The sequence below is a fragment of the Schistocerca nitens genome, chromosome 6 (genome assembly GCF_023898315.1).
Source record: "Schistocerca nitens isolate TAMUIC-IGC-003100 chromosome 6, iqSchNite1.1, whole genome shotgun sequence".
Taxonomy (NCBI): Eukaryota; Metazoa; Arthropoda; class Insecta; order Orthoptera; family Acrididae; genus Schistocerca; species Schistocerca nitens.
The window spans coordinates 421,698,056-421,710,063 of record NC_064619.1 but is presented as its reverse complement, the minus strand read 5'-3'; the positions used below and the strand labels follow the sequence as shown (position 1 = coordinate 421,710,063).

At 38.2% G+C, this 12,008-nt stretch overlaps 1 protein-coding gene across 1 annotated transcript in view; it reads right to left on the bottom strand.

Moving 5' to 3' along the window:
- The window catches only part of LOC126262284 (rho guanine nucleotide exchange factor 18), a 628,397-nt gene that overhangs the window by 251,554 nt on the left and 364,835 nt on the right, over window positions 1-12,008 (bottom strand). The window contains exons 8-10 of the mRNA XM_049958802.1: window positions 9,160-9,317; window positions 7,779-7,874; window positions 3,785-3,851 (exon numbers count right to left, since the gene is read on the bottom strand). Of these exons, the coding sequence (XP_049814759.1) occupies window positions 3,785-3,851; window positions 7,779-7,874; window positions 9,160-9,317 (321 nt within the window). The remainder of the gene's footprint in view (window positions 1-3,784; window positions 3,852-7,778; window positions 7,875-9,159; window positions 9,318-12,008) is intronic.

The following is a 12,008-nucleotide window of genomic DNA, read 5'->3' as shown; positions in this document are numbered from 1 at the left end:
ACCACATGATATTACCAGTTGCCACAAAAACATTAGTAATATCAGTCTTTGAGATTATCAATTCAGAGAACTATCTGAGCCATTTACAATTACGACAGGATTAAGACAGGGTGACAGTCAATTACAACTACTCTTCAACTGTTCTGGAATACTCCCCGAGACATTGTTACAAAGACAATCCTAAGAAAAAACAAATTGGAACCATCAAAGATAAAACAAATTGGAACCATAAAAGATCAAACAAATTTAAATTGTTAGGAGTCACAGATGATTTAGCATTACTAGCTAATAACATACATGAAGCCAGAAATCAAATAAGTTGACACAAAAAATTGGACCCCAGATATCATTATAAAAGACTGACATGATGGTAACAGGCCCACTAGTAATAAACTAAGTAATAATAGATAACAGAAAAATAAATATATGAAACAATTTAAATAGCAAGGAGAAATTATGGCATACACCTTGAATGAAGACCCTGCCTGGTAAGAAAGGACCAATAAAATTGTAAAGGCTCCAAAACTAACACAGCTACATACAATAAAAATATCTACCAATCAAAACAAAATTAAAACACTAGAAGACAGCGGTTCAGCAAGAGGTAACATATGCAAGTGAAACTATAGTCACTTAGAGAAACAGAGTTGCCATGACCCTGAAAGTAGGGTGAAGAACAGCTAGAATAAAAAATTGTCCGGGTGCAAGTACAACTAACACCTTGAGGGTTCTGTACAAACTTAATTATGTATATAGACAGTTCACTCATCATGAAATTGAGAATCTCTATGATTTTTTGCCAGTTATCAATGTTTGCAAGATATCATTTTCAGAAATTCCAAGACTTTCGAGAATTTTTTACATTTGTGATCATGTAACAAACGACCACAGAAATATTTTTTAAAATCGAACAATGGAAAATCCAGGAGGGAATGTAACAGTATTATGAGAAGAATAGTTGCTGCACACCATATAGTGGAGATGCTGAGTCGCAGATACGCACAACAAAAAGACTGTTGGAAAGTGAGCTTTTGACCAACAAGGCCTTTATCGAATATAGGCAACATACACACACACACTCACGCAAATCAACTCACACACACGTGACCACAGTCTCTGGACACTGAAACCAGGCTCAATTTCTTTTGGATGATATAATTACAAACTAACAAATTTTTGGATTTTTCAATTTGAAGGCAACACAAACAAATCTGAAACAGCAACAGGTACCCATATAGCACCATCCTGTGCCAACCTATTCACGGGTCACCTAGAGGAATTGTTTCCAACCACCCGGAATCCCAAACTTCTCACCTCTTTTACATTCACTGATGATATCTTTGTGATATGGACAGAGGACTAGGACACCCTATCCAGAGTCCTACAGAAACTTGACACCTTCTCCCACATTAACTTCACCTGGTCATCCTTAACACAAGATGCCACATTCTCTTACAGGGTTTTGATCATCTGTCACTGTGCCCTGAAATGATTAAAATCCTCCCCACTATCCTCCCACATTTGTATTCCACCACCCTATTCCAAGCCTGCTCTCAACCCCTTTCTTCATGGCTCACATCCCTGCACCAGACCTTGATGCGATACTTATCCCACACATCATCCCACTATCATCTACTCCAGTCCTGTTGCATGCATCTCCTGCCCCACCAAAGACAGGGCCACCTGTGATAGTAGCTCTGTGATCTGCCAACTATACTGCAAACACTGTGCCACTTTGCACATGAGCATTACAGATAACAAGCTGCCTGTCCACATGAATGACCACACTAAAATATAGCCAAGAGACAGCTGGCCCACCCAGTTGCTTAACATGCCACCCAACATAATGTGGTTCACTTTAATTGATCACTTCACAGCCCAAAACATCTAGATTCTTCCTACGAAAACCAGCGTTACTGAAATGCACAATGGCAACTTTCCCTAAAACATATTCTTCATTCTCGTAATCCACCTGGCCTAAACTTTCACTAGTCTCTCTCAACCATCTACCTATCCCTTTCCCTGTTTCCACTCCAATACTATGCTCGTCTTATCCTGCCAGTGCACCTTGAAGTCTTTTCACCTTCTCTACTCCTATCCCCTCCCTTTTCCCTTCCTCCACAGCACTTAATAGCCCTTTCCTGCCCCCACCAAGTCCCTGCACGCTCCCTGCGGTAGCACTAGCATCTTGCCCTGCTATCCCTGCTCTATCTCCTCCTCCCCCTTGTTTTGTCCATTTTCTCTGCCGCCTCTCTCTGATCACAACCTCCTACCCACCTCCCTCTGACCATATCTTCCCCTCTCCCTTTTCTACCTGCCTCATGTGTCTCCCCCTCCTCCACACACTCTACCCATTCCCTCCTCCCTCTCACTGTGTCCATCAAATCCTCTCCATCTCTTCCCAACCACACTCATCAGTACACACAGTCTCTGAATACAGTGCAATAAGGAAGGCTGATGGTACTGAAACACATCTGTCATGCAATGCAGGCTGTGCACTAGGGGGCTTGAAAATCATTTATTTGCCACTGACATACAGGCCACTATGCAAATTAAATTGATACAGCAGCACAATACTACTCCAACAAAGTATACTGATCATGCAGGACAGTATACTTGTTGAGTCCCGGAAAACTTTTCCTTGCCCGTGACACGTAAGCTGCCCTGCATATCAGGTTCATTTGACAGGCTAATACTATTCCCACACAACATGACTGTCACGCAAGGCAGCCCATACTCCATGGACTGGATAAAAACACATTTTGCCCAAACATCTGCTTGTATTAGAACTAGGAGATTATACACCCCATAGTGTTGGTACTTGTGAGGCCTGCTGTTCCCATGCCAAGTTTAGCTGAAATCAAATCAGGGGTTTGGGAGGAGATCCCGGACATGAACACATGCACTCAGCTTTATACACATATGAAATATAAATGGACTGGACTTTGTGTCATACATAATTATTTTGCTTGGATGACTTGTTACAGCTACTACTAATTGGTGGACAGAGCTTCTAAAAAACTCTGCTTCAATAGCATTATAAATTATGTGATGAATTCTGCCATTAGACTCTGTTTGTGAGCACTGACCTGGTTTAAGTGCCATTAATCTCATGAAGTTGAGAAACTGGTCATCGAGCCAATAATAGGGCATTAAGGATAATAAAAGGGTGAAAATGTGAAACCAATATTGTAGTGTCATGTACATTATTGAGCAAACACCACTCCCCAATTGAATAGGATTGGGGAGCGGTATTCATTAAGCTTTCCAGTTTTACCATTACAGATTGACACACTACTGAAGAGGATACTGAGAAGAAACTATGATAACCACATTGATCAACTTACAAGTAGTACATTTCAATGTACAGTAACTGCAGGAACCTGCCTAAACAATTAATTAAACTGAAGAAATCTCAATTTTCATTTTTAACTACTGATTACAAGACTTCCATGAACTTTGCCTTCTTAAATTTTATTCAGAAATCAATGAATTACCTACAAATGATGTGTGAAACACTGGTGGTACTTTTACTGGAAGCTGAGGGGAAAATAGCAAAGCGATTGAATATAAATAAATAAATTACACAAAGGCATGAGTCAAAAGAGAGAGAGAGAGAGAGAGAGAGAGAGAGAGAGAGAGAGATAAGGGGGTGGTAGTGTAGGATAAGGTTATGAATAAGAAAGAATTTAGTGCAAGATCATATTACACTTATTTCAGACACAATAAAAGTGTAATATTAAGCAGCAATACTAATACTGACTTTCATTCAATATACTATTACCTTCTTTTTCCGAAAGAAGATACTGCCCCGTTTCCGCCTCTTTCCAGATCGATGGTCATATGCTGCACTGAAAATGAATGGAATATAAATAACCCTCCACTACTATATCTAAATTTAACAGTGCTTAATATTATAATTACTAATTTGTATTGCCTCATGTATAGCTGAAAGGACTGTATCTGGTTGTTTTTGTTGGAAAGTAAAATAAATTTATAATTCTGAAAACATTAATTTCAATACCTTCCAAATGATCAGAATGCCATCCCTGGAGATGTACATCATAGTAAATTAATGTTAAGCCTGAACAGCAATATTCATAAAAGCCATATTCATCAGCATGGTGGAACACTGCAGTAAAGATAATGAACACGGTTGAAAATCAGTATAAAATCCTATGCTGCCAGAATAAAAAATTGTGGTATCAGTGGGAGTGAAAGGAAAATGCCACAATGGAGAGTGCAAGGAGATGGTAGAGTTGTTACTGAAGATGCAGAGTAACTCAGGATCCTAAAACAAGAAAAAAAGTGAGTATGTGGTGAAGTTGTACGCAGAAGTGCAAGGTAATTCAGATTACAACAACGAGACAAGGACGAGGGTGTGGTACGAATAGCTACAACAATAATTCAGACTTCTGATAATTAATCTCTGGGGGTTTTAGGATGGAAACAACAAATAAAAATAAGGAAAAGCGCTGTATCTTCTTTGACTGGTTGATGAGTGATGCAAGGAAACACTTGACGGCACACAGATATGAATAATTTTTAAGCTACCACTCTTACAATGTGATTACACATATTGATATGCACAACCATACAGACACCCAAATGTGGCTGTGGGTAGGTGTGTTTGGGAGTCTGTATGTGGAGACGATGTGATAGCCAAAGCATTCTGTGTCTCAGGATTTTTGCAGGCATGTGCACACATACATCATGCATATACTTACAAAGTTATATAATACTGTGCATTAATTCTGTCCACAAATGCATTTCCTGGGTGGTTGGTACAATGCTTTTATGTGTTGGAAGAAATCTGAGAGCAATCCTAGAGTTAGTTTGTGTGTGTGTGTGTGTGTGTGTGTAAGTTAAGAGAAGAACTGATTCTGATATGATAGCTTATGATTTTTGTTCTATATCTGGCAACAACTTTTCTGCAACTCCACCGCATATCTATTATCTCCTAGAGACACAGACTAAAATGATAACTTGTTTGTCATCTTAAATTTATTATTATTATTATTATTATTATTATTATTACTGCTGTGCATTTCAATTGTGAAATAAGAATTTATTCTATAACATACAATAACTTGACTCCTGACACATACATATAATTATGATAAATAATGGAATAAAGACAAAACCAAATGGGGGTATCCAATTCCTCTCATAGATATGTCCAATGGAAGCTCATTTTGATCCCGTACCTATTTCAGTTCACAATCAAAATAACATTATGTTGACCGTAAAATGTTTAACAACTGCTTAGATAACAGTTCATCAATAGATACTCGGAAGAGATTCTGTTATTCTCCTCTCAGTCATGAAATAATGGCACTGTAAGAAAATAAGAAGCAATGAAAACTGGAACTAACAAGATAACGAAAAAAAGCTCATTATAAAGCTAATATGAATCACAAAGTGTAGAATGAAAAATGAGAATATGTATGATGAATTTGGATACTGAGAGAGATACAAAATTTAAGCAGAGATGACTGCTGAGAGTCAATGAAATATGATGCTATAGCATCAAAATACAAAGCTCTCAGGCACCAATATCAGTATGAGGAAACAAAATGATTCAAGTGGCAGAAAAAGCTACCAAAGTCATTGCTGTGATTTTCAGGTGTATGCTTAGCAGGATACTGCACAACCTCAGGGCATATTCACACTGAATACATTGTGTGTTTCACAGATCTGTAAAAAAGAGACCCTCTTGGATGGGAGACATGTCAAAGAAACAAAATGCAGAATAAAGATAACAACTCATTGAACAGCTGATGCTCCAAGTCATCAATAGGCTCATAAACAAGAGTAAGGCAAATTCCTCTTCAGAGCTATAGTGTACACCTGTAACTGTGCAGTCAACACAGTCCCACCAGACTACATTGTGCCCCTAATTTCACTCACTTGGGCTCACACCTGCTGCTCAGTGTTTCTCTTCTTCTGTTTTATCTTTCCCTCCCAATCCACTCCTCCACATTGGTGTGTGCTGTGCACAATTTCCCATTTTTAGCCAGGATGAGCTCAAGGGTGCAACATTCCCATCCCATGAACCTGCTGCCTCTCCCTCCCAGCCCTCAGCCACCCTTCCCCTACACTCCCTCCTCCTGTCTTCCCTCATCCAGTCCATTCCACACTGCCCATCAACCCAGTAGAGTTGCAGTGATGGCACAATGCAGTCAGTCAGGACAATGTAGCAGTACATGTATATGTACTTCACAGCTCTGAAGGAGGCAACATTCTCAGTCATGTTTATATACCTATTGGTGTCTTAGCACTTTACTTATTTAGCGAATTATCAGCTTTAGCTCGTACATTAGACTCCACCAAGGACCTTCTCTTACCTTAAAAATACAGAATACATATTCAAGTAAGAACTGATACAATAAGATCCAATGTCCATTACACAGATCTTAAGTGAAATGGTCATCAAGCATGTAAAACATACTGGAATACGTTTTCATTTTCAGCTTAATACAATAATTATTACAAACATGTAAATTTTTTGCTTATTACATAGCACAAAATAATTCCTAGGCTACTATAGCCAAATTTCACACTACTTTAACTTATATGGTATACATTATCACACTTAAAGAGCGCAGGAGTCAAATGTTACAAAGAACTTAGATCATATGATATTATCAATGATATCTGTAGAATAGTTTTGTAAGCAATTCATTTACACAGCATGAGTCAGACAAAAATAAACCCTTCGCATCTTTTTAAACTTCCACTACTATTAGTACTTAATTTTTGTATTATTTTTGCTAATAAGTTCTTGAAAATGGGCAATCCTGAATAATGAATATTCTTATGGAGAAAAGTAAATGCCTTCGGCTCTCTGTATCTATAATTGTTATCTTCAACACAGATTCTATGAAATGATCTGACACATCTGTTGATTGGAGATATACTACTGATTATAAATTTCATGTGACAATCTAGACATTGAGAATCAAAAAGTTAAATGCACTTAATATTTTGACAGTTCTCATTTAGGTCTGTAGGTTAATCATATCAACTGACAAGCAAGAAACTCCGTTCCAATATAAAGTTTGATTGTAGACGAAATGTTGAGTAAATACATTCCATTTCTTATTTTATAATGTTCTCTTTGCTTCCGGCTATTTTTTGTTTTTACCCTGACATACCTCTTTCCCACACCTCCTGCATCCCACCCAGCATTTGACTGTGTGTAACCCTTATTATATCAGTTATATTCACATGGTTAATTTTAATTTTGTGATACATATTTTGTGGCCAATTTCTTTGTGCCTACTGCCTACTCCTCCTTTGACCAAGTTAGTGGCAACAGCATATTATCAGTTGTGTTCTGGGACCTGCTATTTGGTTGGTACAATCCTTTTTTCAGAGCTTAATGGTTAGTCTCTTCACTGATGTACAGGTGTTGAAATGGTCAATCAATATCAGCCACCGTAAATAACAACAATGGTTGAAACTTTCATTACTTCAAAGCTTACGACCAACACTCATCCATAGAAAATGCCAAAATGGACTATATGATGAAGGACATAAAGCACAATTGGAAAGAACCTACTATTTAGCAGTCACAAAGCTGCCACAAACAATAAAATCCTGCAGCACAAAGCCTAAGCTGATGCAGTAGTCATGGAAGTGCAGATTTTTTAAGGCACAAAATGATATTGCATAAGCATATATTCTTACAAGAAAACTTACAACAAACTGAAAGAAACAGCTGCAAAACATAATTATTTGTATCTTTATAATAATGGTTGCTGCAATATACTCACTCAGTCAGGAATTCATCCAAAGCTATGTTGATGTGTGGGGTAACTAAATGCTTTCCTGATGGCATAAGTTCCTCTTCCGTTTCACTCTCAGTTCCACTGTAGCGTAAGCAATAAACATGAGATTCAAAGCAGAAAGCCAAGCAAATTCATTCATGCCAATGCTTAGTAACAATAAAAAAAATCAAATGCTGGAGCATATTGCAAATAACTTCAATAACCAAATAAGCCTGGGTTTATCCCATGCATGTCGTAATTTATCACAGTTTTGATCCTTAAAAATAAACATACAAATAAAGAAAAGTCCTCTTAAAATAAGTTCCAGCTTGCATTTTTGAAATCTATTCATTGACAAATTGTGTTCCCCAGTGACAGCATAATTACATAAATATCTGGATAAAAGCTGGCAGAGATATTTAATTTTTTTTTTTTCATTCTTTTGCTGGCCTGTTACAATAGAAAGCAGACTTACAACATACATCACTTGAGATGCACATCCTCTATCATTTTAGCAATCAGCCAATAGCAGTCTACTGTCAATGTAATTTACATTTGCTGATGCAGTACTTCACAATTTGATGTCATTTAAGAAAATCAACTGTCTTCCACATCTATAATTAATATTTTCATGAGTCATGCAGTCTAATGGAATCAGAGTTTGTTTGGACATGACAAAGTCAGCATCTCTTTCTCCAACATTTGCAGATTGCAAAAAAAAGTTACTAGCAAAGCTCTGAAACACATCATGGAAGTCTTCACAACACAAAAACACATATTCATTATAGCACTAAGTGGCATCACTTATTTACATCCAAACCAAAAAATTTGCTTTCAATCCTTATCCTCAGTCCCTGAACTGTTTTCTACTTAAGAATCAACAATGTTATGTTACAATGTTAGTCCTCTTAAATTCATGTCTGGTTTTATTATTATTATTATTATTATTATTACTATGAGAAACTTTGAGTTCTGCCAGTGTGTACACATTTTATCTCAAACTTTCAACACATTAAATTTTCATTTGTGAGGTGACAGTCAACCCTACTAGATACCTGACTACACATTCTAACTGCATAAAGTAACAGAACTGAAAACATCTAAGATTCTGCATAGTACATCTCTGATAAATTTATTATAGATCTGTACATTTTCAAATGTTTATGACATAAAATTCACGAAATTATTTCAAGATGCCTTACCATTCTTGATAGCTAACTGCTATCTGTCATATTAAAGCAATTCATATTGACAGCTCAGTAGCAGATGGCAGGAAATTGTAGCATAAATCATGCCTAATTGCGGCAATTGGTGCACAGAAGAAACATGAAAAAATTGAAACATTTTGTAAAAGTCGTGCATAGATAAAAAAAAAAGGAAAACTTACGCTGGAATTGCAGGCGTACTGTCTGTAACTGCCTCACCCACCATGTCCCGCACGGCAAGTATTGATGGAGTTGAAACAGACTTCTGAAGTGGCAGGCGAATAGGCAGTAACCTCAAATTATCCATTTCTCTCTTTGCAGCCAGCTTATTGAAATCATTCTAACAAAACAATGAATGTGTGTATATTTCCACGCATTTTCTTTGCAGTTTTTAAAAATGTATTGTTATGAATTACACACATTGAAAAAATGTTTGCATCACCTTGGTTCCAAGAGTTATGGAAGCTGTACAGAAAATTGAAATAGAGATCAACATAAACATCATTTTCGCCCTTTTCATTGCTCATGAAAACCACATATTGCATGTTGTACAACCATACAGTGAGACCTTCAGTGGTGGTGGTCCAGACTGCTGTACACAATACCTCTAATACTCAATAGCACATCCTCTTGCACTGATGCATGCCTGTATTCGTCGTGGCATACTATCCACAAGTTCATCCAGGCACTGTTGGTCCAGATTGTTCCACTCCGCAACAGTGATTCAGCGTAGATCCCTCAGAGTGGTTGGTGGGTCGTGTCATCCATTAACAGCCCTTTTCAATCTGTCCCATGCATGTTCAATAGGGGTCATGTCTGGAGAACATGCTGGCTGCTCTACACAAGCAATGCCATTATCCAGAAGAAATTCATTCATAAGACGTGCACGATGGGGGCACGCATTGTCATCCATGAAGACAAATGACTCCTAATATGCTGTTGATGTGGTTGTACTATTGGTCAGAGGATGGCATTCACGTATCGTACAGCCACTACGGCGCCTTCCAGGACCACCAGTGGGATACGTCGGCCCCACATAATGCCACCCCAAAATAGCAGTGAACCTCCACCTTGCTGCACTAGCTGGACAGTGTGTCTAAGGCGTTCAGCCTAACCAGGTTGCCTCCAAACACGTCTCCGACAATTGTCTGGTTGAAGGCATATGCGACACTCATCGGTGAAGAGAATGTGATGCCAATCCAGAGTGGTCCATTTGGCATGTTGTTGGCCCATCTTTACTGCACTGCATGGTGTCATGGTTGCAAAGCTGGACCTCACCATGGATGTAGTGGGTGAAGTTATGCATCATGCACCCTATTGAGCACAGTTTGAGAAGTTACATGACTTCCTGTAGCTGCACGAAAAGCATTATTCAACATCGTGGTGTTGCTGTCAGGGTTCCTCTGAGCTATAATCCATAGGTAGTGGTCATCCATTGCAGTAGTAACCCTTGGGCGGCCTGAGCGAGGCATGTCATTGACAGTTCCTGTCTCTCTTCCATGTTAGAACTTTGGTTCACTTCGAGACGACTGAACACTTCCCTTGTTGAGAGTCCTTGCTGGCACAAAGTAACAATGCGGATGCAATCGAACCGTGGTATTGACAATCAAGGCATGGTTGAACTACAACAACAGGAACAGTGTACCTCCTTCCTGGTGGAATGACTGGAACTCATCAGCTGTCGGACCCCTCCGTCTAATAGGTGATGTTCATGCATGGTTGTTTACATCTTTGGGCGAGTTTAGTGACATCTCTGAACAATCAAAGGGACTGAGTCTGTGATACAATATCCACAGTCAATGTCTATTTTCAGGAGTTCTGGGAACTGGGGTGATGCAAAACTTTTTTTGATGTGTGTATAATATAACAAATTAGTTTTCAAATCACCTCTTCAACCCTACCGGTGTATTTTGGTTTACCATTTTATTTAACTACAAATGATGCAACTTATCTCTCAAAATATTAAAAAATCAAATTATGTTATTCCAAAAATTTAATTAATACATTCATTTGTTCCACAAGTCCTATCATTAACAAATATTTTTTTCAGGTGTGGAGTGCTTGAGATATATGGACAGAGCAAAGTGACTATAAGATACTTGAGCTGTATGCTGTACTGACAGTTAACTATCATCCAACTACCACATTTTTTTGTGTGCATACGGAATATAAAGTGAATGTAACTTGAGTTGTCTTGAAATTTTAGAATGTCCAAAAACTGCAATTTCCTCAGATACACTAAATATCTGTTCTTTAGCTTCTTCTGCTTGCCTGAGATGCACACTGCAACTGATGCTTTTAGGTGTCATCACAAGCGGCTGACACTTACAAGCACGGAAGTATATACACTGTACAATGTACAGGCTGTCCAATACGGTCCATGCCTCTCTCGACTGTCCATTAGTTGTTTTACTGGTACTTCTAATTTGAAGCTGATGAAAAGTATTGATGCTAGTACTATGCTGTTTTGTTTCAGCATTGCACTGTTTCAGTTGTGAAGCCACCGCTGTTGTGAGCGGGCACAGATACACTGCTGATGAATGGTTAGCATCACGTGTCTGGGAGCATGAATATTCACTGAACACCAAGCAATTAGAGAGATAATGAGTGCTCTTACAGGTGACTCTGGCAAAGCCACAAGCCATAAAGTAATCCTGCTTAATTGGAAGATATGTTTTATTTTAAACAAAGTCAAAAACAGGCCACATAGTGGACATAAGAAAAGCCCTGGAATCATTACTTGTATGTCTCAATCTGATTTCAATTTTCCAACTTGTATGCACCAAGATAGCACGACCCTGATTGTTAACATTTTTATAAACAGTGCTCAGGCTGAAACAATTAACATGCTTCCACTTATTAATGGGCTATCTGATCATGATACACAATTTACATGCTTCCTTTTGTTAATGGACTATCTGATCATGATGCACAATTAACACTGTAGCACCTTACAGTTCTGAGGTGCATTCATACAAAGCAGTGAGGTTTATTAATGAGAACAGGGTAAAATGTCTTAAGAAAAAGATGA